Here is a 26,956-nt window from a genome sequence, read left to right on the forward strand (position 1 = left end):
CAAGCAGGGTGCCAGCGCTGTCAATCCTGCACCCTCTCCTCCACACCGGCCCCCAGCTGTACCTTCCCCAGGGCATCATCTTGCCCCCAACTCCAAGCATTGGCCAGAATCCAACCTATGAGTTTTGGGGCTAAATTTCTCCCTCCTGGGCAAGCAGAGAAGGAGGGTCCCCAAAATCACCACTGTGTGCCAAAGCACAGCGCCGGTGCCTCTTGCTGCCATCTCCAAGCACAGTCCCAAGGGGGATGAACCTGGACGCTGTCACCCAGGGGTGCAGGGACCTTTCCCCCCACCCAGCGCAGCTTCTCAGGAGACTCGCTTGTCCTTCCCATAAACATCACCATCTAGAAGTTTCTCCATTTAAAATCTTTTCCCTCCTGCCCATAGTGATACCCCACCACCCCTCCCTCCGCAGCACCTTCACCACCAAGGGTGAATTAGTTCCATGTTTAGCTCACGTGCTCTGTCCTGCTCCTTGCTTTGCTCCTTCTCGTTAAAAAAAAAAAAAAAATCCAGTTTATTAATGGGTTTCTGGCAATGGGAAGTGGAGAGGAAACCTCAGGTGGAGCCACGTGAGATTTGGGGGGAGAAAAGGGGATATTGGTGCCGCCTCGCACTACGACCAGAGGTGCACACTGTGGTGCTGCTGCCGTGTCCCATTTGCTCCCTCCCAGACAGCTCTGCTTAACGGTGACACTCGAGGCAGAAACGTCGCAGAAATCGAACCAGGGAGCAAACACGGAGTGATAGGACTGAATATGGAAAAGCAAGATATTTTCTTGCAGGAAGGAAAGGGCCAGAGCAAAGCGGATGGCTCTGGCTCTGCGTGCGGCTCCTGGGGACGGGGCCACCACGCTCTGCCCACCGCTCCGGCCCCAAAGCATTGCAAAGAAAAAGGAAAATTCAGGTTTCCTTGGCAACGTTGGGGTGGCTGGAAGCATCACCTCGTGTCTGCCGGCAGCCAGACCCGGCATCAGCCCCGCTGCCGCCCCCGGGAGCAAGCGGCAACGGAGGAGGGTGCGCGGGTGGGGATGCTCCTCGGGGTGATGGAGGGATGAGGCATCGCGGTCCCCGCAGTGAGCAGGATCCCAGCCGGGTGCCTGCCATCAGCTGAGCGGGTTTTGTGGCAGAGAAACCCACGTTTCCCAGCTGCTGGAGGAAAGCAAGGCAGGGCACCACCACAACCAGACATCTGCAACTCCTTCCCCATGCCCACTGCCGTGACAGACTCCCACCCAAAAATGACCAAGGCTCTGGTTGAGACACCAAGGGTCCCAGGCAGGCGGGGACCCCCACGACACCCCAGTGAACACCAGGGAGAGCCCCGGGGCATGAAGATGGTTGCAGAACACAGCCTTGGTCCTGTCCTCCCTCTCGCCTGGAGCGTTAGGGGCTCCTGCAGCACCTCCATGCCAGAGGAACCCCCAAACTGCAGCAGGGACCCCCCTGCCTGCACGCCACGGCAGCTCGGCTCCCAGCAGAGCATCCCCCACCCCGAGGAGCTCCCCGAGGAGCCCCACGGCCCCCGTCCTGCTGGGCTCTCCTCCTCCCTTCTAAAAGAGCGCAAAGAGAAAGGTGGTTCAACTCACACCTCGCTAATTGTTATTTGTGATACACCAGTAACATTTTAATTAATCTGAAGTCTTCAGCATAACAGCCACCCAAGGTACAAAGATAAACCAGAATAAACAGGCCTTGATTAAATACATAATTAATGTTCCACTAAACCCAGCATATATGAATATTAATTAGCAGGAATAGTCTGTAGTTTGGCATCTCCTGTCATTATCAATTTATTCTTTACATTGCCAGCCCCAGCTTTGGAACAAATTAACAAACCTTTCGCTTGCCGGCAGAGCCCACTAAATACAAACTCAATACAAGAGGCTGGTCTTTACATTCAATTATCTCACCCACATATTAACCGGCTTCCAGCACATTTGCCTGAAACCGAAGATAGATGCACTGCCAAGACAGAAACACGTTCATCCCTAAATGGTGCTCAAAGTAAATAAAACTGTGCTCTGCTGGCAATAAAAGAGAGAGCCCGTTCCCCATCAGTCAGGGAGAACAGGGCTGGACCTGGTCCTTCCAAGGGTTTTAACGACGGGACGGAGGGATATCGTAGAGTTTGGGCTCAGATGTGAAACATCACAAGTTTCAAAGGAGCCAGACCACCCTCAGCCTGTCAGAGGCACTTGGGCAGAGCAGGGATCCAGCAAGGACAGGAGCAGTCACCCCCCCGGCTGCATCCCCCTCACAGAATCCCAGAATCATCTGGGTTAGAAAAGATCTTGAAGCTCCTCCAGTCCAACCAGGAACCTCACCCTGACTGTTCCCAACTCCACCAGATCCCTCAGCGCTGGGTCAACCCGACTCTTCAACCCCTCCAGGGATGGGGACTCCCCCCCTGCCCTGGGCAGCCCATTCCAACACCCAACAACCCCTTCTGCAAAGAAATCCTTCCTAAGAGCCAGTCTGACCCTGCCCTGGCGCAGCTTGAGGCCATTCCCTCTTGGCCTGGCGCTGGTTCCTTGGCTCAAGAGACTCATCCCCCCTCTCTGCACCCTCCTTTCAGGGAGTTGCAGAGGGCCAGGAGGTCTCCCCTCAGCCTCCTCTTCTCCAGACTAAACCCCCCCAGTTCCCTCAGCCGCTCCCCATCAGACCTGTGCTCCAGACCCTGCACCAGCTCCGTTGCCCTTCTCTGGACACGCTCGAGTCATTCAATGGCCTTTTTGGAGTGAGGGGCCCAAAACTGAACCCAGGAGTCAAGGGGCAGCCTCACCAGTGCCGAGCCCAGTGGTGAGATCCCTTCCCTGTCCCTGCTGGCCATGCTGGTGCTGGTACAAGCCAGGATGCCATTGGCCTTCTTGGCCACCTGGGCACACTGCTGGCTCATTATCAATCCCCGCCCAGGTCCCTCTCTGAGGCAGCTCTCCAGCCACTCCTCCCCAGGCCTGGAGCATTGCTGGGGGTTGCACTCCCTTGCACTCCCCGCCCAGGGCTGCCAAGATTCACAAAGCCTTACGAAGACAAGGGCAGGACAGAAACCCCTTGGGAATTACCTGCACCACCCTCCGATGACAGGCTCCACGCAAGCACGTCAGGCTCACGGGGAAGGGGAGCCAGCACCAGCCACCGCACCGGAGCCACATGCTGCTGCCGAAGCGAGCGCTGAGCGATTTTGCAAGCGCAGGGGCCCGGCGAGGCAGCACCCGCGTCTGGCAGCCGTGCCGAGGCGCTGAGCACCCGCAACTTCTCGGCTCAGCACCTCCCGCCTCCTCCCCCAGCCCAGGCGCTGCCACCCCGCACGCGAACCGAGGTGTCATTACACTGCGGGAGTCGGCGCTAATTATAGTGTCAGCCTTTCCGCTTGCAGGGATGATAATTGAGGTAGAGCATTACAGTGTTTCCAAACCCTGCGCCACACGCAGGGGCCGCGGCACATCGGAGAAGTGTCACCAAGGCTTTGCTGGGAAAGCAAAAGGGCTTCAGCGAAAGCCAAGTCAAGCCCCGTCCTGAGAGGCTGGACCAGCATCTGCTTCTTCATGCAAGAATCCCAGAATCATCTGGGTTGGAAAAGCCCTTGAAGCTCCTCCAGTCCCACCATGAACCTCACGCTGACCGTTCCCAACTCCACCAGATCCCTCAGCGCTGGGTCAACCCGACCCTTCAACCCCTCCAGGGATGGGGACTCCTCCCCTGCCCTGGGCAGCCCATTCCAACGCCCAACAACCCCTTCTGCAAAGAAATCCTTCCTAAGAGCCAGTCTAAAAGAAAGACCAGAGACCCTGGTAATGAGCAGGGCAAGCCACAAGCTCCTCTTTTAATCACAATTTGAATTATTAATTAGGGCAAAACCCCTGCGACCTGCAGGTAGGGCTCTGGGGAGCACGATGTCAGACCCAGGCTCAAGTTCAACTTCTGCCACTTGAAACTTCTGGATGACTTTGGGCAAATCCCCGTTGAAAGGGGGACGTTGGTACAGGGCTTTGCCATCGGTGAACGGCCCCACCGAGCACAGACAGGCACCATCACCCTCCCAGCCCCACAACAGCACTGGGGGGCTGCTGGAAAGGCACACACCAGCTGGAAAAGAGCAGGAGGGGGACTCTGGGGACAGACACCCCCACCGCGACCCCGAGACCCCCGCTGAGCTGAGCCAAGCCTCCGGGCAGCGGCCAAGCAGCAGAACCATCCGCAGGCTACCGCTCTCACACACCTCTCTGGATATTAAGCTTTAATATTTTGACCTTTAAGATGCAAGAGAGAATTTCTGAGCCTCTGCAACCATCCAAGGGTGGTTTTGTGCTCTTGCAGAAGCAATGAAAGGTTAGACCGGCATCTCTGTGGCAGCCAGGGCCATGTTGCCATTAACCTATTGCTACGGGTGAGGCTTTGTTCACTCCTCTGCAAAACTTTCTTTTTTTGCTGGTGACAGACAGGAATCCCCAGCTGACAGAGCCCGAGGCAGTGAGATGCACACGCAGCCCGGCTCTTCACCCTGCCTCCCTGACACTTCATTTGAAGGATGAAATCTAATTACGGTTCACTCGGTGCAAACACTTCCCCTTTTTTTGCGTGTGTGGCTAATTTAAAGCTCCCTACTTGCTTCGTCTGCCAGGCATCTGCCTCCCCCAGCAATACATGGAGCTGAACTAAGGCGTCTGAGTTATCGACATATAACTAAGAAGAAAAAAAACAAAGGGATGAAAAGAGGAAAATTCACGGAAGCAGGAGCACCCAAGGGCAATGACCAGCTAGAAGGCAGCAATTAGCGCCCAGAGCCAAGGAAGCAGCTCACAAGTGCTCAAGGAGACGAACACCCACGCGCAGCCCAGCTCCAACGCTGAGACAACCCGCTACGTGTTTGCTTTGATTTTTTCCCTGCTGTTCAACCCTGCGGTGCCCTTGCAGGGGGGAGAAATACAGGACCTGTGATTTCAGACCCATAATGGAACCTCCTCACCTGGGAAGCCCATCCAGTGGTGGAATTTAAGAGGGATGCCCTGGCATCGGATAAAAGCCGCTCTAGAAATCGAAAAGCAGACGTGAGGACACAAGGCAGCTGCCCCCTCCCTGGCTCTGAGGGTTAAAGGCCCGTGCTGCCACAGCTCTCAGGACTGACAATAGCCACCTCCTTGCCAACGAGAAACCACCACTCTTCCAAAGGCACTCCTCATTTTTCCCCAAGTTTACAGATCCAAGTTACGCAGAAAAGCCATTTCCTATTCCCCTGCACCCACCCCAACGCAGGCTACAACCTGAGAGAGGCAGAGACTGAGCAGAGAAGGGAGAAAGAAAAGGGGAGAGAAGGAGAAGAGGAGGAGGAGGGAGGGGAGAGGAAACCAGGAAAGCAAGCATTCAAAAAGCCTGCCTTATATTACTTTCAACATCATCAAGAATTGCAAAGCAGCCGAGTGTCCTCAGCTGTTACAAATTATTTTTTTTTTTTTATTGCAGCTTTTTCTGCAGTCTCAAAGTCCAGCCTCTGGCAGGACACAGCCCTCCATTGGGGCTCTGCAGTTTCCCACCTATTGGCAAAATCCATCCCTTAAATAAGAAAACCCCAACTGCATTTACTCCCACAGAGAAATGCCACTTTAAAATGCATCTCTTGCTGGTGCTCAGACCAGAGGAGAACTTAAGACAGACCAGAATTTGTTGTCTTTACAGTGTCATCCTTCTCAATATACTCTCAGATTTACAATTTTCGCCCACAACAGGCTGGCAATAGCGAGTGGGGCTGCAGATGTTCAAGCATCGACCCTGCGAAGAGGCTGCCCGTGAGCCGGGATGGATGGACAGACGGACAGGACTTACCTGGGATGTTGTGGATGGTTATGGCGAGGATCATCAGCATAATCCGCCTCCAGCTGCTGCTGCCGGCCGGCGGGGCACCGTCCCTGGCCGCGGGGAACGCCGGGGGGCCGTCTGGCAGGCTGACCCCCGCACCCTTCCTCCTCTGGTAGGGCTCCCCGTTCTCACCTTTGTCTGGGGGTACAAAAAACAGCCGGGTCAGCCGAGGGGGCCAGACGGACAGCTGGGCATCTCCTGTCACCCCTCCCAGCAGGAAAAAGCAGAGAGAAGGAAAAACATTAACCAAAGGAAGGCTGAAGGGGTGTGTGTTGGCTCCCCCTGCCCTTCGTTGCAGTTTAGGGTAGAGGGTTTCCCTCCACGCAGACCGCAGAGCCCACAGACCAGGGAGACCCTGAGACAGAAGTTCATCCTCTGCCCCCACCTCCTCCTCCTGGGACCCACTCCCGGCCCCCCAGCATCACCCTCGGACTCACACCTGCCTGCAAAGCCCCGATCTGTCGGGGACAAGCTCTGAGGCCGGTGCCTGACGAGGATGATGAGGACAGAGCTGCCGGGCAGCAGCCGTGGGGACCCACAGTGAGACCGTCCCCCCACCCCAACCCCAAAGCTGGCAGGTCTGCAGTTCCACTGCCTTCGCTGAGGGAGGAAAACCCCACAACGCTTCATTTTGATTCCACCCTACTCACAGAAGGAGCGCACTGAGCTGTATTTAGCAACTATTTGTTCCGCTACCAAAAGATTTGCTGCTGCCATTTGCTGAGACATCACCGGATAGCCCCGGGCTCTCCCAGACCTCTGCTCCCAGCAGGACCATTACTATCGGCTCTATTTCAACCAGCTAGTTAAAACCACACCACTAAAACCCAAGCCCCAGTCAGCACCGTAATAAAGCCCACACACCCCCGTGACCTTCACTGTTCACCTTCAGCATGAAAAGGTGAAGGGAAGCCAAGAAACGAGGAGCACGAATTCCTCAGCCTCACACAGCAACAGCTACGGCTTCGTATTAAAGATCTGACATTTAGACAATATAATTCTCTCCCCCTGGATTTATATAATTCTCTCGCCTGTCCCTTGACCTGCCCACTCCAAGATTTTTTTCGCAGGCACAGCGTAAGGAGCCGTCTGAAACCGCTCTGACGGAATGCCAACTGTTTCCCCTGCTATTTGGAGGCAGGATGATGCCCGACTGTCACGGCGCACAGCGTGCATTTTCAGCGCCAATTAGGAACCTCAGCCTAAGTGGGCTCATGCAAATTGACACAGGAGGTCGCCTTGGGAAAGCAGGGGTGTCAGCAACACTCCGCCTCTTGCCATCTGTAACACAAAAACGGACACCTGAAGGCATCCCAAAACGGTCCTCAACGACGCAGAAAATAAAACCAAGAATTTAATATATTTTGGTACCAAGAAAACAGATCAAAGACTAAAACCCCACGTGATGGCAGTGGGACCAGGCAGCTCTTGGCGGATTCCCTCCTGCCACCTCCTGTGCCACCAGACCGTCCCCACACGGCGTCACCAGGGCTGCAAACCCCAACTCTCGTGTTTTCCCCCAAAATGCCACCGCCGCGGCCGCCCGGCAAACAGAGCAAGATAAATACTGTCGTTGTCGTTAGCCGTACGGAGCCAGATACTTTCTGTCCCCAAATCCCAGCCCAGACAATAACGCGCAGTAACATTTGATGGCAGAGCCTCACTCCAGCCTGCGGGGACAGAGATAAATATTTTTTTAAGCAATAGCAAGGACAGCCAGATCCAGCGGAGCGGCTGGTCCAGTTCGCTGCGGGAACGCTGGCACAGCAGACCCCTGGCAACGGGGCAGCCAGGGCTGAAGCCACTTAGAGATGAAATTCCTTCTTCTGCCAGGCCACTGGATTACTTTAATTGCTTGGCACGCGTTCCCCTGGCCCCCCAGACAGCGTTATCCTCACCTGACCCTGCCCCAGCCACCGACGCTGACCCACAGACCTGCACCCAGCGCCCTGCCAGCACGACGGAGCTTGGCCCCCCGAGCCCCCCCCTCCCCGCAGAGCCTCACGCCTGCACAAAAACCAGGGTGATGGGAGGCTGCAGAGAGGTGCAGGAATCCCCCTCCAGCATCAAGGGCTTTCCAGGGAAGAGGAAAACCAGTTTATGAAACATTTAGAGAAGAGCATTGCATTCAAGTGACAAAACACCAGCTTTTCTCTCTTTATAGAAAGCACCAAGCACTCAATAAAAGCACGAGCAGCCGCCACAGCCAGGGCAGCGTGGGCTCTCGAGGCAGTTTTTGTGAGGTACAAACACAGGATGAATGCTGAAAGCGGAGGTTTCGGTGGCTGCTGAGGAAGCTTTGCATTCTGCAGACTTTGGTATCTGCTGGGGGAATGCAGGAAAAATGGAGAATGTAACATCAGTGAGTTGTTTTTTCTTGAATCAGGCCAAAAAAGCTGCCTGCTGACAGCGGGGTAGCACCTCCACTGCGCTCTCATCTCTCACGGCACCAGCTAAGATCAGCGTTTCTGACACCAGGCAGGCTACTCCATCACTGGCCACTTCTGGTTTTTTTACCTTTTTCTTTTTGCTCATCCCATGATGTGACCTGGTCCTGTCCATCCTTAGCATTTCTGACTTTAATACTGTGATTAAAACCAAACCCATCTGCTGACTTAAGTGTGTGTCATCCAAGAAAGTACAAGCCCGTGGCCAACACATCTTTCTCTGCAATCTCAGATTTTCCCTCACCTCTTTCTCACCTACCCCAGCCCTACCCCAGGGCCAGGCTCAGGCTGGAGCCTGCCTCCTCCTCCTCCTCCCCGGGTTGATCCAGCCTCTCCCTCCGGCCACAGCACAGCACATAACAAAACGCCAACTCCAGGAGCCATCCATCACCCCACGCCACTGCTCTGGCTGAGTCCTTGACCACATCACTCTCACCTTCTCTGGGATAAACTAAACAAAATGAGTAAAAACCAGCAATTTGCCTTATCAGGGAAGATCTGATTGTTACAGCACGGCTGATGCCCATGTGCTCCCAGGCAGGGGATGGGCAGGGGAGGCAGGACCACCTCGCCCAGAACCACGCAGCAAACCCACAGCAGAGCCACGGGTGGAAACCCCAGATGTCCCAGTTCCTGTCCCCATGGTTTAGGCAGAACGAGCCAAAAAAATCAGAACCTCCCAGCTGCTTTTCGCTTGGCACTTAACAGAACCGATAAACCAAATGTCATCAGCGTTTCCAAAAATCTAACTTTCCGGCTCTGAACAAAACAACTCTGCCTTGGCATCTGCTCCGCTTGCAAAGATGTTAATTTGTCCCCCTGCTATTACACTCCCGTCTCCCTTCTGGTTATTTCTCATGCACCATTACCTGGGGAATCGCAGCTCTCCCTGGGCAGGGAGGGGACCCTGGGGACACGTGGGAAGGGAAAGCCAGCGTTCATCTCCTCGTGTCGCAGAAGTGGGGAAGTTTCAGCTATTCCCATTCTGTCGAGAATTACGGTGGCGTTTCAGCAGCACCCTCTCCCCTTTAGTACCAGAATCTCCCCAAATTACCAGAAAAGACCCATTTCACAGCACTCACTAACAACAGCAAATGTCCAGACCAGCTCCACCACTTAACATGAGCCTGCCACCTGCTAAGCTATCCATTCAGTCCCAGCACACAGGTATCACTTCTATTAGATACCTTTTTTTTAAATGATCATTTTATTTTACTTACAAGTAGTCTGCTTGCTACTACTGAAAAAACTTTTGATGAAAATTAGATTTTTTACAAGCATATTTGAAGGACAGAAGTGACAAACGACAGGGGGGATGCCATGTTGCCCACGGGGGTGAGGAGTCCTGCTCCCACCAGCAGAAAACGGGGGAAATCTGTGGGAAATAAACAGAATAGATGCAGCTTTTACAGGGGAAGTGCTGAGGGTGGTTTGGATGGACAGTCTGAACACAAAATTTCCCCTCATACGAATTATCGGTGCGTTAGCAGAGGATAAAGGCAGCAACACCAAACCAGAGAGACAACCCCAGCATAATTTTCCCAGTAGTGTCACACAGAACAGCGAGACTACAAACCGCACATGAGTCAAGTGATGCGTTTTACTTCCAATTGCTGTTAGAAAAGATTAAAAAAAAAAAAAAAAGGCTAATTACAGTGGAGCGATGATACCAGCTCACAGCATCGGACACAGCACGGGAGGGGACTTGTGCGGCTGTCACACAAAATGCAGCACCCAGAGTGCTCCCAGCTTGAAACGCTGCATCTTGCGCAGGCTAAGGGGAACAAAACAATAATTACGGCTAAACACGGACTTGGCTGAAAATCAGGAAAGCCTCAATAGCAAATTGGAGTAGTGATAAGAGCAGAACAAGGGGTGGTTTTTAAAGAATAGCTGACACAATCAAACAAGGGCGCTCGCAAGAACGTTGCCAAGACAATTATGTGGCAAATAATCATCTGTGCCACATACATTATTTTAAATCTTGTTCACAAAAAGTCCTCTATATACTCTACTCAATTTATCATTATTGAATTTCTTAGTAAAGCCGCAGGGCAAAGATTCTGCCAAAAGTTTAATTACATATGTGCAGCTTGCTGCATTTTTCATATCCTCTGCAGCCAGCACTGGAAAAAGATAAATGGCTTTGAGTATGGCTTAAACTGCTGGTGAAATATAAAAACCAACTGGCTTCTTATCAGCATGTGAAATGGCTTTTTATTTCTGATTATTTCTTAATGAAAACTGTTTGCATTACCCGTGAGCTCAGCTTTATTGCACTCGCAAGCAGTACACAAACAGAAGAATACGCTATTTACTCTCTGTGCTCAAAAAAACCCCCCTCTACTGCAGCACTTTAGCTCCTGAATTCAAACCAAACTCTACAGAGCTTTCTGGCTTTTCACATCTGCTTTAGAGCCCTTCTCCTCCTCTCTAATTAGGCCTGGCTTTAGTCCTGCCTCTCTCCTCCTACAGCTCTCAAATGCTTGAAGTTAAATGTGTTCAACCAGGCTGCCAAGCCGGGGATGGGGCTACGGCAAAGCCGCTGTGCGAGGAGCCTGTGCAACCCCTCTTAAGCGGCCTAAGACTGGTTTAGTCTTGATTCAGCTGCAAATCTCCCCCTCCAGCCTGGCCCCATGGCACTGGGGAGCTCCAGCATGCTGGGGGGAGAGATGGGCTGGGAGGGGAGGGAGCTGGTCCCCCCCCCAGCAGAGGCATGCTCTCCCGGGCAGCATCCCGGCGTCTCCTCCTTCCTCCACATTCATGGGAATCTGGAGCCTCCCTTGGCTGAAGGTGCTGGAAGGAAAATCATTTACAGCTCCAAAATCCTCCTCCATCTTTTCCCCATCGACTTCCCTCATCAAATTCTTGCAACAAGACTCTGCCTCACCGAGAAGGGATCCAGACCTGCCAGCAGCCGAGGGAGGGATCTCTGGGCTCTCACAGCAACGTGAGTCCCGTGATGGGGGCTCCAGGTTTTCTTCCTTCAGTTTAAACTTGCAAGGGATGAATTAGCACCCTCATTTATAAAAATTTGTCAGCTCCCATCTCTTAAGTGTGGGAGAAGGGAGGAGAGACAGTGCCAAGCACGGATGCACAACAGACTTATTAAAATCTATGATTAACTGCTGCTCACCAGCGATTTGTAAAAATTGTTTGGTGTTGATGCGCATGGGAACAAGGCGAAGGAAGAAAAGCATCGAGGACTCTTATTTCAAAAGCCTCCACCCAGGAATGTCTCTGGTTCTCTCATCTGTTTCTACAATATCCATTATAATTGCACCCGCGGGGCAGCAGCCCCTAAGCCCAGGTAACGGCAACGCACCGGGAGGGAGCGGGAGAGCAGCAGCCGCACGCGAGGTCGGCGGCCGGCCCCGCTCCAGCAAATTCCAAACGCCACACACCACTCTCGTTGTGGCCAGCACCTGCTCGTTTGCAGCTGGAAATATGTGTTATGCATTATAGCTGCTCTGTTAAAACCAGGAGAGCTGAGCAAGCTTGGTCTGACCCTTCGTCTGGGGGTAGGGAAGACGGAACAATTTGCTGAAGAAAATGATAACACAAGTAGTTGACAACCCTTCCCGAGGTACAGAAAATAATTGCACGTTAAATTCTCTCCCCTAATGGCTGAGATAAATCAAAATTACTTGGAAACTTCGACGATTCCCAAAGGCTCGACAGTCAATCCGAGTCCCTTACAGAAACGCTCGCCCGCACTGCGACTGCGAGCGTGATGCCATTAACATCTCTCGCTCTGCAAACCCAAGCCCTCTCCCCGCTCCGCTCGTCTCCATAAACCCTCGACGCTCCATTAACTTTAAGCAGATGTAACAAATGCTTCGTGGCAGTTGAGCTTCATCCCCGTGGCCCACAGGTCCCATCAGCAAAATCCACCCTGGTCTCCACCTCTTGCTGCAACGCGAAGGCATCACTGCTCGCCCGCGCTGCGAAGGGCCGCAGGCAGCGGAAGCATCTCCAAAGGTCCACAGAGACCCCGGGCAGGGGGGCAGAGGGAGGTAAGGAGCATCCCTCCTTCGTCTGAAGGCTACAGAAGGCAGGCAGCACCCTTCCCCAGTGATGGACCCGTGTGCACCACTCCCATCATCCCAGCCTCTCATTTTCCTTCATTTTTTTAACCATGAGGAAGCCCCAGAAGAAAAACTGCATCAAAATCAACAGCCACAGCCGCCGGGAAGCGGAGCCAGACACACACACAGGCTCCCAGCAGCACCCACGCACCGCCCCACGTTACAGCACCAGCACGTTCTGCCTTCTGAGGACATCACCGTTATCTCTTTTCATATTTTTCTTTTTTTAAAGGCTTTTTTCAAGGATTACTGGCAGCATCTGGGTCTGACGCCATCGGTCCCGCTGCTCTCCCCAGCACCAAGCGCCCATCCCATAGCACAACACAAGTAATCGAAGCTGTTCCTCGCGCACGCGGGCGGCGAGCGACGGGACCTCGTCCTCCTCCTAAAACCTCGCCGCATCCTTGTTTTCCTCGTCCTCCTTTTGCCGCTGCAGCAGGAATTTCAGGGAGCACAGAAGGGCCTCGATGCTAAAGAGCAGATGGGTGTTAGCGAGCATCTGCTCCCTGCTGCCACGCAGGCACGCTGCTCTTATCTGACACCTTCGTAAGAGGTTTTAATTACTGTAAGTAATTAAGCACAGCACCTCTTATGGGATAACTGCTACCCGCTTTACAGACAGGTATGGGGAGAGGCAGCGAGTGACGCAGGCTCCGAGCCAGGCGGGAGTCCCGGGTCGCCTCTGCTCTGCTCAGGTCTGACAGCCCAGATCACAGAGGAGCTGGAAATAAAACTGCCAAGGGAAAAGGTTTCTTTTTTAAGGAATGAGTCTCCAAAAGCAAGGGAAATCCAGCTCCTGGGAAGTCTGCACACAGCGAACAAAGCTGCTGAACAAGCAGCTCCTCACAGTTGTCCAACTACGGTCAAAGTAAGGGGGTTTTAAAAGAAAAAATAGCGGTTTTTTTACTGCTAGTGAGAGCTCAGTCTGCTCGAGCTGGGAGCACGGGCTGCCCAGGCTCCGGGTGCCATCAACCCCATCACTGTGCCGAGTGTTGTGGCAGGGCCGGGAGCAGGACACCCGGGGCACCCGTTTGCACGTTGCAGTGACTGCAACCCCAGCCTGCTGGCATGATCTCACCCCTCCAGGCCCCCGTACGTAACAAATTCATTTTCCAATGTTTCTGGCAGATAAAAGAGGTCCCTGCATCTGCTCAGGCTTTCAGCAAGGAAGATAAATAGAGTGTCATGACTCACTGTCTATTAGGCGCCTTCATTTATCCAAGCGTGCACAGGAGCTTTCATAAAAGGTTGTTTAATTCAGCATGACTGACTACCACTTGCTCTCAGACACACTATTATTGCCAGGATCCGTCTGAAGTTTGGAGTCAGGAGGACGCTGGAGTGCACCAGCCTGCCCTGCGCCGGCACCAGCCCCGCCAGCTCCATCCTCCACCCCACTTTGGGCAACAGGGAGCCCGATACCCAAACTCAAACCTCACACCAGTAACAACCCAGCCTGGAAGGAGACACAACACACTTTCAGCACTCCCCCCGCCCTGCTCCCTTCGGACCCAGGGCACCTTCTTCTCGCAACGCTCCCAGCAATCGCTCCGGAGCATCCTCGCTGGTGCTGCACTGCTTGTTTCCCTTCCAGCCTCCCCCCACTTCGCAAGCACCTCCTTTGTCCCCCCTAAACCTCAATCCTAATGCATGAACCTCTCCCCGTCTGCTCCAGTGATCCATCCTCGAGTCTCACATGAAATGACTGCTCCAGCCCTCCGCATGATGTTGTTTATCCACCGTGGTCTGAGAAACCACATACAGGCCGATACACAACGCCCAGAACTTTCTTGCTGCCCCGCTTTATCTCCTACCACCGTGATCCTTCAAGCTGCCATCTAATTCCTGCACCCGGGAAAGTTCCCGTCACCCCAGAGAGCTGCCAGCATGCATTTGGGTGCACTTTTCTAGGGGAAAATGAATTGTAACATGCTCTTCATTCAGAGGGAAAGGCGTTGGAGAAATGCAATAAGGGGAAGGAACAGCACGGGTTGTCCAAAGTTGGCCCAGACTGGAAATCTCCACTGGGTGAATTAAACCAGCACCTTATTCACAGAATCACAGAATCACCTCGGTTGGAAAAGCCCTTGAAGCTCCTCCAGTCCAACCATGAACCTCACCCTGACCGTTCCCAACTCCACCAGATCCCTCAGCGCTGGGTCAACCCGACTCTTCAACCCCTCCAGGGATGGGGACTCCCCCCCTGCCCTGGGCAGCCCATTCCAACGCCCAACAACCCCTTCTGCAAAGAAATCCTTCCTAAGAGCCAGTCTGACCCTGCCCTGGCGCAGCTTGAGGCCGTTCCCTCTGGTCCTGGCGCTGGTTCCTTGGCTCAAGAGACTCATCCCCCCTCTCTGCACCCTCCTTTCAGGGAGTTGCAGAGGGCCAGGAGGTCTCCCCTCAGCCTCCTCTTCTCCAGACTAAACCCCCCCAGTTCCCTCAGCCGCTCCCCATCAGACCTGTGCTCCAGACCCTGCACCAGCTCCGTTGCCCTTCTCTGGACACGCTCGAGTCATTCAATGGCCTTTTTGGGGTGAGGGGCCCAAAACTGAACCCACTCATCGAGGGGCGGCCTCACCAGTGCCGAGCCCAGGGGTGAGATCCCTTCCCTGTCCCTGCTGGCCATGCTGGTGCTGGTACAAGCCAGGATGCCATTGGCCTTCTGGGCCACCTGGGCACACTGCTGGCTCATGTTCATTCCTCCAGAGCCACGGGGATTCGCTGTCACAGGCTCCAAAACCCCCGTTCACAGCGATGTTGGTGCCATGAGGACGCAGAGGACAACGGCTGCGGCACAGGCTTTGAAGCAGGGTCTGCTGGGGGAGGGTCCCTCGCTGCACCCACTGCATGTGGGGGGGATGCGCAGGAGGGAGATCCCAGCACTGGGAACTGCCTGAACCCCATCACCACACGCTCCTGCCCCCGAAATCATCAGGAAATCTCCCCCATAAGGCACGGGGCATCGCGGTGAACAGTGCCCCCAAGGCTGCTTCAAACCCGAGTGACAGAGGTGACACAGCATCAGCCAAGCACATGGTGGCAACCGGCAGCAATAGCAAGGCCAAGGTGCCGCTCGGCCCTCGGGCGACGCAGATTGCCTGATGTCAGAAGGCAGGAGGAATGCCAAAAACCTCACTGCTCCATGTTTACAGCATTTAAGGATTAATTTCTTCAGCGAGAGCAAAAGCACGATGTTACATGTAATTACATGCACCAGGTCCTTTTAAGCAAACTACTTCACGCTAACTTCCAAGAGCTCTTTAAGGAGTTCCCAGTAGATAAAGTGCATCGCTGAATCATTTGATGCTGAAATTTTACACATCCGAGTTAATTTAATCGCTTCATTTCAGAAGGCTGAGCTATGTTCGGATCTCTGATCCTTGGCAAGGAACAGCCTCTGATCTGAGCAAGATCAGACACAGCAAATCTCTGAAGGAAGAAAAAACACATAAAAATCTCATTACCTGCTTAAAAAGAAAACAGGATTTTTTATCAGGAGCTATTAAGGGACCAGGCAGTCCTCCTGCACCAGGCTTAGATGATAATCCGGCAGCAACAGGGGCGGCTGGGAGGACGGGTGTCCCGCTGACCCTCCTCCATGCAGCCCCCCGGCTGCCTGGCGCGGTGGCACATGGCCACGGGCCCAGGGCAACCACCTGCCACCGTCCCCACAGGGTGCCGCCACCGTCCCCGCAGGGTGCCGCCACCGTCCCGGCACATCAGGGCCACATCTGTGAAGGAGCCAACTCTGCCTCCTGCCCCAGGATGCTCCGGCATCGTCTTCCCTCTGCACTTTAATCCACTCATTGCCACGTTATACCCCAGTTTATCTTCCCTGTAACGCTTCTCTCCTGCCTCATTTTGGTTTTTTAGGGTTTTTTTTTTTTTAATTAGAGCTGGATGAAAGTATGGAAATCCATGGAGCAGAAACTAAGGCCGGCACAGTCTCCGGGAGCAGCTCTCAGAACCGATGGGACCGTGTCATTGGCATCCCAGAGAGCAGAACAGAAGAGCAGCTCTTGCCACTTGCTTTTTACCACAAAATCTCTTTCCAGCACTTTCAAGACGCCAAACTAGAGACAAGTGAGATGAGCTGCTCAATTCTTGCTCTCCGTTATTTCTCTTTTTCTTTCACCCTCACATACCCGTTATTCAAAGTCACCTGCTCCTCTATTATTCAGAAAGGACACGGTGGCTTCAGCTAGAGAAATTCTCTTTGCAAATTAATTAATTAATTAAATAAATTTGCTTGAAAATAAAAATTGATGGATAAATGCATTAGAGCCCAGAGGTTTAACTAGAGATGGAAGTGGCACAACAGAGCCGTGTCAGTCACGAGAGCCGAGCTCCAAGTTAGAGGCAGGAACTGCCCTACTCCAAACCCAACACTCCTCCAAGCAGCATCTTTCCCGAATTATCACCTGTCTCTTGCAGCCGAGGCTTCCTGGGGCAGCGGATAGTTAGGAGAAATTACAAAGCAACAACTTTTTAAGTCCAGGGGTGCAGAGGCCACTTGCAGCCTCTCTAATGGAAGGGAAGGGGGCTCCAGGGGGGCCTTTGTCCTTCCCCTCACCCGGTCCAGGAAAGGCACCGATCCCCCCAGATCTGTTGCTGGCACGGTCGGGCAGACTGAACACACACTTGGGAAAAGGGGCTATTGTCATAGTCTGAAAAATAAAATGAATAAATAATCGATTTCCAAGGCAAATAAATAAAGTGCTCTTTTGTTCTCAGCAGCTCAGCCCTCGGACTTACAAAATCAATCCCGGCTCCCCCCCGAAGGGACAAGCCAATTGGATTTTTGCCCACTCTCCTGGCAAAACCAAACCATCAGGCTGCTTTCAGGAGCACAATCCATCATCCCCCGCTCGCCCGCGCTGCTGAGACGGGCGAGTTTCCGAGTGTGATACAGCCCGATGCTATCGCACGCGCACACACGCTGCCCCCTTCATCCGCAGACACAAATTCCAGCCGAACAACGGGACTTTTGCAAAACGAGCAGATTTCTAACAGATTGAGGGATGGAAAGAGACCTGGAACAGCCAGGGGCTCGGGTGGTGGGACCCCCCACCTGGGACCCCACTGCTGTCACATCCCCCCCCAACGCCCCAGTGATGGCAGCACAGGGGGTGGATGGATCCCAAAGGCACCCACAGACACGCTCCCACCCCAACGGCCAGTCTGTGACCGAGGGGTGCTCATTAGCCGGTGTGTAACGAGCACCCAGGAAGAAGAGCAGGAGATTTCACTTCTCACACTTCAGAGGAACCATCCTCTGCAGCAGGGCAATGCCCGAGGGGAAAAAAACAGATTTGAACTGAGCCCTGCGCTGCCAGAGGAGCAGGAGACGCCTTCCCATGTTAATGAAAGGATCGCAGTCTTTTTCTTCCGTGTGACAGCACTATTAAATTTTAAATTTTCTTATTTTAGGTAGTCCTTAGGGTAAAACCAGAAAAGCAAAACCAGGGCTCAACCCACAGCGTTACGTCGTGAAACGGCTTCATCGACAGCCTCAGCTGCACGACAAGACTCTTTGAGGTCTAGGCTTTTTTTCCTTCAATAAATTCTGATTTATGGATCTGGGATGAATGTCTCAGAAATGAAAACTCCTGTCTCTAACAGAGTTAAGTAGAAACAGGCTGCATGGCTCCAGCCTTCAGCTCCAGCCTAACCACCCAGGATGGTTTGAGGGGGTCAGGACGTCCCCACTTGCCCCAGGAGTCCCCTGCGCTCGCTTCAAGCCCTGCAGCAAGAACGTCCCAGTTTTCTGGGGGTTTGACAACATCTGCCCTTGCAGAGGGTTATCACACGGCCCTGGCCATGCAGGGCGCAAAGCTGTGCCCATCATCATCCTCACCATTGACAAGGCTTGAGCTCACTGTGATCGGTGGGGACGGGGCAGAGCAGATGCTCCAGCAGGTCTCTGGTCCTCAACATTTAGAAGATCCACAGGACCCCGTCTCCTGGGTGCTGCTCTCGGCTCAGCAGAGACCTGGAGCTGGGGGAGGGCAGCAAATGCCTCTCGAAAATCAATTTTGAAAAAAGGGATCTGAACCACCACTGGTGTTTATGACGGGAAGGAGCTGGGTTCTTTATTTCTCCTTTGAATCCAGAGCAAATCGATCTCTCTCAGCCCGGGGTGGGAAGATGGGGATGACTCAGCTGGCAGAATGGCGCTAAGCTCTCCTTCCTCCACTGCGGTGCGGGAATTCAGCTGGGAAGCACACACATACATGAGAAAAAAAAACCATTTCTTAAATTTTCCTCTAGTATTTCAATAAAGGATTATTTTAGACAGGCTTTATCTGCCTTTCCATGGAAAAGCCCTCAGCACTAAGCTTCCCAGACAACTCCTGTTTTCAGCTAAAAGTATTTCTGGTCCCTACACGAGGCCCCGATGGCTACAACACGCAGAGATGTGGTGCTGGGGCTGGTCCTGCTCTCCCCAAACACCGATCCCAGAACCAAACGAGTAAAAAACTGACACAGTGCATAAAATGACGGATGTTTTACAGGACTCTTGCACCCGGCAGCAATGCACCTTCCCAGGCACGGCCAATACCCCTGAGCCCGGCACAGCTGCGACTCTGGGCAGGCTGAGGTCTCCTCTGAAGCCAACAAAACATTAAGAGTTAAGTGTGTTGGCCACCTCGTCATGCTCTGGGAAAGCTGCCGAGGTCCACCTGGAAAGGGATGTGCAACTTCAAAAAAGAAAAAGTTATTCTACAAATTGCATCTTGTTGGGATGGGACACCAGGGAATGGTCCCCATTTGCACATTGGGGAGAGACTCCCGAGCAGAAAGAGCCTAACAAATATTTTACTGATTATTTCTAAATCTAAGCATTGCTTGCAGATGCTGTAAACTCCTGCTGCCCGCTTGCAGGGAAAGCACCGCGGCCGGAGCCCCTTATACAAAGAGGGGGGCCACCCATTGGCAGTAAGATAAATAAATAAGCACCATTTTAATTATACGTAATTGGGAATTCAGTGCTATTTCATAATGACTTTAAGGCGGTTCACACCATCTGCTGCCACAGATACATCTCAGGGCTTTGAAGAGAATCAATCCCAGCTTTGCTTCCTCTCTCCAGATGCCCTTGAGGCCCGGGTTATCATCGAGCAGCACGTGTCACCGAGAGCATCACCCGCTCGGCTCGCACCCGGGAGGGCAAAACCGGGGCCCAGGGCGAGCATTCTGCTGTTATGGAGACACACAGATGGCAATGAATATGCTTGAGCTTTAGGACTTGCAGATAACACAGCTTAAAAAATAGAGAGACTTAGTTTAAGCTTACCACAAATACAGATGAGAAACCACCGAGTCTCTAAAAAGAAAAAATAAAAGACCTTTTCCTGCAGAGCTCCCAAGAAGCTGAGTACCAAACCCCGCTGCCGCCTCCGTCCCCGCAGCAGCCGTGGTGGCTTCGCAGCCAGCAGTGGGTCCTGCCCTGCTGCCATCGGTCCCCACCACCCCAGGCCCTGGGGACGGGGCTGCTCAGGGGAGCACGTTCCCGTCACACCTCCCTCGCAGGCAGCTGCTGGGCCTGGCTCCTGCTGCTGGGGCTGTTCCAGTCCCACCAACCCTCCTGCTTCCACATCCTAGAAAATAAGGGAGAAAAAGCCCAGTTTGAGATCTCTGCTCATATGCTGCAGCTATTCTGCATCCAAAGCCGGGTGAAGTAACTCCCCGTGCAGCCTCCAAAGGGGAGGCCAGCACCGCTTCCCCGGATCCTGCTCGAGCCAGGAACAGGCGATTTCTGTGCCAAGCAGCAAGCCAAGGCAAAAACCACCACAAGCCCAACAATAACCCACCCGACCAGGCTGAATGCTGTTTGCCCCCCGTATCGGGATGAAATAAAGCCCTCATTTACAGCCACCCACCGAGAGGGACGTTACGTGATGGACAGGATATCTAAGGAGCTAACACATTACACGGGCTCAGCTGGAAACCAGAAGTCATTTCAGTCCAGCGGTGCCGACGTGAAAGGCAGAAAGATACTCTCTGATTGGAGTTATTTACCCAGCACCTCTCCTGTGCAGAGCAGGATTGCCAGTGCATGGACCTGCCCCAGCCTGGGCGAGGTCTCCCCACCCAGCCCCACATCTCCCTCCCCGTGTCCCAGCCACAAAACACGTTTTCAACCGGGTCCCCCCTGGGCATCACTGAATGGCTTTGGGATGCAGCAGGAAGCATCAGGCAGATTGGAGGCAGGGCAGCTGCTTCAAAGCTATTCTCTCTTTCAAGGAAACAGGCAGATGAAAGGGGGAGGCAATGCTCTGCAGTTAGGGCTCCCTCCTTGGGAATGGCACCAGCAGGAGCTCCCTCTCTTTAGATGCTGAAAAATTCAAATTAAATAGAGCCATTACAAAAGTCCAGGCACCAACAAAGCTTCAATCACAGCCTCTGTCTTATTAGGCAGCAGGGACTCGGCGCGAGGCAGGAGCACAGCCCTCATTACCTCTGCCCCTCGCAGAGCTTCTTCCTTCAAATATGTAAAAATCCTCCCGTAACCACGCGGCATCTCCTGCTCCAACCCTGGGCACCATCTCTCCAGCTGGCCTGGCCCAGGGGGCCCTGGCACTGTTCCCAGTTTGAACCCACAGTCACCCCAGTGCCGGGAGCGATGGAGCAGATCCCAGTGCTTCTGGGTCTCCCAGTGCCCCTGAGTCATGGATGGTGGCAGAACTGGGATGGGGGTGACCTTTGGAAAGGCCCTAATATTTCCTTCCTGCATCAGACACCCTCCGTGGCTCGGCAGCATGGGGGCAGGAGCCATCCTCCTGCATCCCACGGGATTGGGGCAGAGCTTCTTGGGTGCCACATCCCGGCACAGGGATCCCAGGAGGGTGCCCATCTCCACTGGCTATTTGCCATTTCTCATGGCAGCGCAACCCTCCTGCCCAACTGTCCTCTCAGGAGCCTCGTGTACTGAAAAAAACATCGAAAATATCAACACTGCTGAAGTCACCGCGATGGCACCGAAGCCCGACGCGCAGGAGGGGACGGCTGCTCCCTGCTGTGCCAACAGCAAAGGCTTCTTTGAAATATTATCCCAGCACTTCAGGTGACCAACACTCAGCACGTCTCAACACCTTTGTCCAAGGAGCAGCTCCGTCCCGCAGCACCCCCCAGCACCGTGCTGGTTTAAAGAGCAATTATAGCATAAACCCACCAGCCCCACTGATTTAAAGAGCAATTATAGTGTAAATGGGGCTTTTATCTGAACAATCAATACTCGTATCTGGGAAAGCTTCCTCACAGGGGGGGGAGGAAATAAAACATTGATTTTTAGTGAAAAGGCATATTCCATCATCCTGTGCCATATACCACATAGAGAAGGATAAAAGAGAGGCCTGGACATGAACAACTGTCTCAGGACACAGTGAACTGAAATGAAAACGTGTTGAAATTGAAATCAGATGGGAAAGAAATTGCCAGCACAAATCACACCAGAACCAGTGATTAGGGAAAACGAACCCACTGCCTTCAGAAGCAAAAAAGGTTCCTGAGCCTCTGCTCCCGAGGAGGACGAGCTCTGTCCCCAGCAGCTTCCCTGACCACTCAGCTCTGATTTAAACTGGAGCTGAACTGGTCTGCAAGAGCAAAACCCACCAGGCGCAGCCTCCTCCGGCAGCAGTGGTGCGGGAGACCTCGCCAAGAGCTCCCAGCCACAACCCCCCCAGCCCCAAAGCACAAATAAGATCAAAGTCTCAATTTATTTATCTTTTTGGGGAGCAGGCTCAGCTCCAGAAAGGCATTCGAGCACCCGAACACCACCCGTCCCAACCAGGACACAGCCCACCAATTTCTTGCCATCTCTCAGCAGGTCAGGAACCCTTTGTGCAGCTTTGCAAAGACAGAAAGCCCCGCACAAGTGCTTTATGTTTTTAGGCAGTAAAAATACGGTTCATGGTGTTCCCCCGTGCCCCTCTTCACGCCCACAGAATAGCTGCGGTTTTGCCAAGGAGGTTTGCGCTTGCTCAGAGGTGACTCGAAGCAGAAGCAGAGCCAGGATGCTCCCAGCACGCCCCAACCACGGGGCAACAATTAAAAATCCCAAAGCAGCACTTTTTTTTAGGCTTTTGCCTAAACAGATCCCTTGGTGGCCACATTGCAGAGAACAGGTCACCTGGAAGCGTGACCGGAACCACACAGCAAATTACAACATATGTATGGATATATATGCACACATATAGAGACACACGTATAAAAATCTGACTCCATAATGCGGCCAAACTGCTCTGCACAGATGCTGGGGGGCTGGGGACCACTCAGTGCCCTCCCTAACTCTGTTCAAGGACTGCTCCAGCCCCTGGCCCATCCATTGCAAACCCCATCACATGCACCTTTACACTCCAGAAGCCACGGTCAATCCCTGATGACACAGCTGGGCTATGGCTTTTTATACACTTCGTTATCCTTAAAGTGTTTGTGTAGTTTGTAGGTGGGGAATAGCCCTTTTTTTTTTTTTGGATGCATCAAAGTAATGATGATGGCCTTTGTACACTTCATGGTACATGCCCTGGCATCACTCCTCAGCTAATATTGCTGCTGTAATGCAGAGTGACTGCTAGAGCTCCTGATTTTCATTTCATTCCTCCAAAGCATCCTTAGGGTGACTAAAAATTATTCCCATCCCCATTCAACTAAAGAACCATAGCTGGAAAATAAATGAATTACTGTGCTTATTGAATGAAGCCAAAACAACATCCACTCCAGAGGCAATGATACTGATTGTTAGTTCAGTTTAATAAACCTTGAAATTTGAGGGATTCCTGCATGCAGCTGCAGTGGCATGGTGTTTCTCCCAAGCTTTACTTGTGCCAATCCCCTCCCAGCTTGGAACTGGTCTGAGACAGAATGTCGGCCCTCCAGCCAGCTCCTGAGCCCCAGGACAAGCACTCCGGGAAGACGCGGATTTGATGCAACACACGGCTCTGGAGATGTTCCTCAGGGGATGTTTTACGCCCTATTACCTTGCTAAGTCAGGAGAGTTATTACTAGAGGACTAATTACAGCACCGGTGTGTATCCCTGCACATGCTGGGCTGACCCTTGCAGCATCACCAGCCCCTGAGCACCGTGCAGAAGCCACCCGAGCTGCCAGCATCAACAGGCTGAGGATGGAAATGAGTTTGAGTTACCTATTTTATACAGCTGCTGAATTAAAAAGACGTAACAGATTGTCAGGTGTAGCCAGGAAATTAAAGCTCCTTGATAATATTGCACAGAGTTAATGAGGCTCAATTTGGGAAATGACTCCTCTGATTAATGGCCATAAGCACCACAGAAAGCCTCTCTGCAGCTTCCATGCTTGCCGACAGAGCTGATTTCGGAGCGTGGGTCCTAACCAGCGTGTCGCTCAACAGACTTTAATAAGCCTCATAGATTAACAAATCACCCTGAAATAAAAGGAGCGCGGAGCGGAGCAGCAAGCGCAGGTAGCACGACGGTACCTACGTCCCCGACCCCCACGGGCTGAGGTGGGGTCCCCAGGAGCTGCCCCTCCTGCACCCCCACACACAGCAGGCACCAAGACACTTGCTCATCTCCACCAAGCACTTCAGACGAGGAACCCTGCTGCATTTCCAGACTTACCCAGCCCTCTTTGCTTGCTAATGTGATTTTTACAAGTAAAAAACCCAGCTAGACCCTACGGCAAACAGCAGAGCAGGAAAACCATGTCCTTGTGCTGTTAGACCTGTGCCTGCATTGACTTAGGCAGGAAAAGAAGCTTACAGGAAAAGCCACCACAAAGACAAAAGCCCTTCCAGCTCTCAGGCAGTGTCTGTCCCCTCCGCGCAGCGTGAGGCATTGCGGCACAGTGCGATACCTGGGGGCACACCCCAATCCCCTGGCAAGGCCACCAGCGCTCCTGCACACCAAATCCTGAGCAAGGTAATCTCATGCAGGCCTCTTCCACCTGCACCATCTCCCTTGGAAAGCCGAAATGCCACCCGCAGGTCCCACTGAAGGGTGAAAGGGAGATGATGGAAATAAGGCGGTAGCTGTTCAGCTATTAGAGTTGCAGGAGAGAATTAAACAGAGAGGCCTGTAGCTAAGCTAAGCCCTTCTGGTCATGTTTCATTTAGGACACTGGGTGAAGCCCAGGAGAGAAGGATGCGTTAACAAGAAGCCATGAAAGACAACACTTGCAAAGAACAGCAGGAAGCGGTAGGAGATGCCAAGAGCACATTTCACAGGCGCAGATGTCATCTGCGGAGAGGGACGGTTGTTTCCTCTCGGCACAGCGCTTCTCCCTGTCCAAGCAGTTGTGAAAGCAGCAAGTGTGGAGACAGCTCATGCCTCTACGGGCAGATACAGCAGCTGTCTGCGCTTGCCAGCAGCGCTCCTGCTCCTTCCAGCGCCGTTCAACTGAGAACGAAGCAAAGGACAAAGCTACCAAATGTTATGCCAGGCTTATCCTGAGGAGCCGCTCCTCAAGTGCCCCCAACCTCTGACAGCCTTCCAACTCAAAACTTCTCTCTGAAGGGTCTGACAGCCGTCCAACTCCAACTCAAGACTTCCCCTCCTCCTCAAAGGGCAGCTGAACCTAAAGAGCTACCACTAACTCAAGCCTATCTTGAGGAATTCCATCCAAGGAATCTGGGATTCATTTTGCCGGTGCTGCTGCAGCCTGGTTCTCCTCCTCCTCCTCCCTATTAGTAATAACATAAGCACCACGATGTGTGAAAACAGGCTCCGCTCCCCCAGCAAGGTGGAAATGAGCAACAGCAAACAGATGGGATGCACAACACAAAGATCCCCATCTCGAGAGCCCGCGGAGATGGAGAAGAGCAGTCCTGACACCACGCGGGTCACTCGGAGCCAGGGCTCTCTCCTGGTAGGTCACAGGTTGACATTTCCTTCAGGATCAGGGTGTTTGGAGTTGGAAATCCAAATGACTTTCACCCAGAGCAACCAGCTGAATCGGGTGGTTTATTTACTGCAGGCTTTGATAGGTGTAGGAGTGCAGAACCAGGTCCACCGCAAATACATCCAAGATATTTTTACGTGTATCTTGGAAAGCAGAACAAATGACGACGTTCATGCCAAGTGACACTGCCAACCGAGAGCAAAGGAGAACAAACCACCAGGTTGCATTTAGCCCTGAGAACTCAAAATTCCTGATCCAAAAGAGTACAGCTGCCACCAGAATAACAGGAGGACAGACCCACGCGTGAAAAAGGCATTTCATCAGTTTATGAGGGATTATGTGCTCCGATTTTTTTCATTTCTTTGAAGCTCTGCGTATATAAATTCACATTTAGGCATGACTATAAAAACCAACCGCAGAACCCAGCCTGACAACGATGGTCAATAACCATTTGAAACACTCCAGAAAGGGGCATTAGGATGTTTTTAAATCAATACAGGCATTGCCAGAGGCGTTCATCATCGAGGTTGGCTATTAAAACTCAAAATGAATTGATGCCTTTCGAAAGGAGCAGTTTGGACCAAGCACGGTGTGAACGTGTCAACGTTATTACAAATACAGTTGGAACCATTTAAATGGGTGAACATCCCATTTTGCAGAAGGAGCCTCGCGTTATATAACTTGCAATGACTTAATGAACCTTTCAGATGCACACGCAAGGCTCCGGGTAAATATTACCCCAATGAATCACGATGGGTTTTATGGCTGGAGAGGCTTTATACATCATCCCTCCTTCACAGCCTCTGCTTCTGCTCAGGGAAGGAGCGAACAAGGAGAAAATTTATAGGGTAAGCATCAGCAAACTGCTCATGCTCTTATGATGGGAGCTGGCCATTCTTCCCCTTGGCACCAGGGCACAGCCACAGATCAGGGCAGCCTGAAAAGCTGGGACAAGGCTGGACTTTCTGAAACCAGCTGGCACACCAGCAATAACTGGGCAAAAAGTGAATTTTCTGGCTGCAAGGACACAATCAGAGGCAAAGCATACCCATACGCTGCCTGAAGCATCAGTACCAGTCCCACAACTCAGCTCATGCCCTCTCTTTGTACTGATCCCTAAGGCGTTTTGCCTCCTCTTTCATCTCCCCAGCTCCCTTCCTTTCATCACAAGTTTACTACATCGTTTCAGGACTTGAACTGCCTGGGCACCAAGGAAAGAGATGCTGCGTGAGCAGGGTCTGCTTCCTCTCCTGTGCAGCCCACTCCTGCAGCTCTGGCGCACGACAACTTCCTCTGAAGGGGAAAAATAAAGCAAAAATTGGAAAAAAAAAATGACAGCCTCAGGAAAAAGGTAAAAAATTAGAACGGAGGCTGGGTGATGCTGCCAAAACAGGCACAGCAGGTCTTGGAGCAGAGCAGCAGGATGGAGCCACCCCAGCCCACCCGCCTCTCCTGCTCCAGGGCTTCCCCAGCCCAAACACCACCTAAGCCTCTGCAACGTTGCAGCTGGTTTGATGCAGCAGCTCAGTTTTAAGGGAAAAAACACGAATTCTATGTAATGAGGTTTCTCTATGATGCTCCCAAACCCCATGGCTCATTTAAGCAACAAGTTTAATGAAATTTCATTCCTTAACTACACTATTTCAAACACCAGTATCTTTTTCCAATTACTGAAGCCATCTGGAT

The 26,956-nt window shown here is 52.7% G+C and overlaps 1 protein-coding gene across 3 annotated transcripts in view; it reads right to left on the reverse strand.

Annotated features, from left to right (window-relative positions):
• The window catches only part of SLC39A11 (solute carrier family 39 member 11), a 95,851-nt gene that overhangs the window by 37,037 nt on the left and 31,858 nt on the right, over nt 1-26,956 (reverse strand). For all 3 annotated transcript variants that reach the window (XM_074847074.1, XM_074847073.1, XM_074847072.1), the window contains exon 6: nt 5,824-5,994. In XM_074847074.1, the coding sequence (XP_074703175.1) occupies nt 5,824-5,994 (171 nt within the window). The remainder of the gene's footprint in view (nt 1-5,823; nt 5,995-26,956) is intronic.

The sequence above is a fragment of the Strix aluco genome, chromosome 21 (genome assembly GCF_031877795.1).
Source record: "Strix aluco isolate bStrAlu1 chromosome 21, bStrAlu1.hap1, whole genome shotgun sequence".
Classification (NCBI taxonomy): domain Eukaryota; kingdom Metazoa; phylum Chordata; class Aves; order Strigiformes; family Strigidae; genus Strix; species Strix aluco.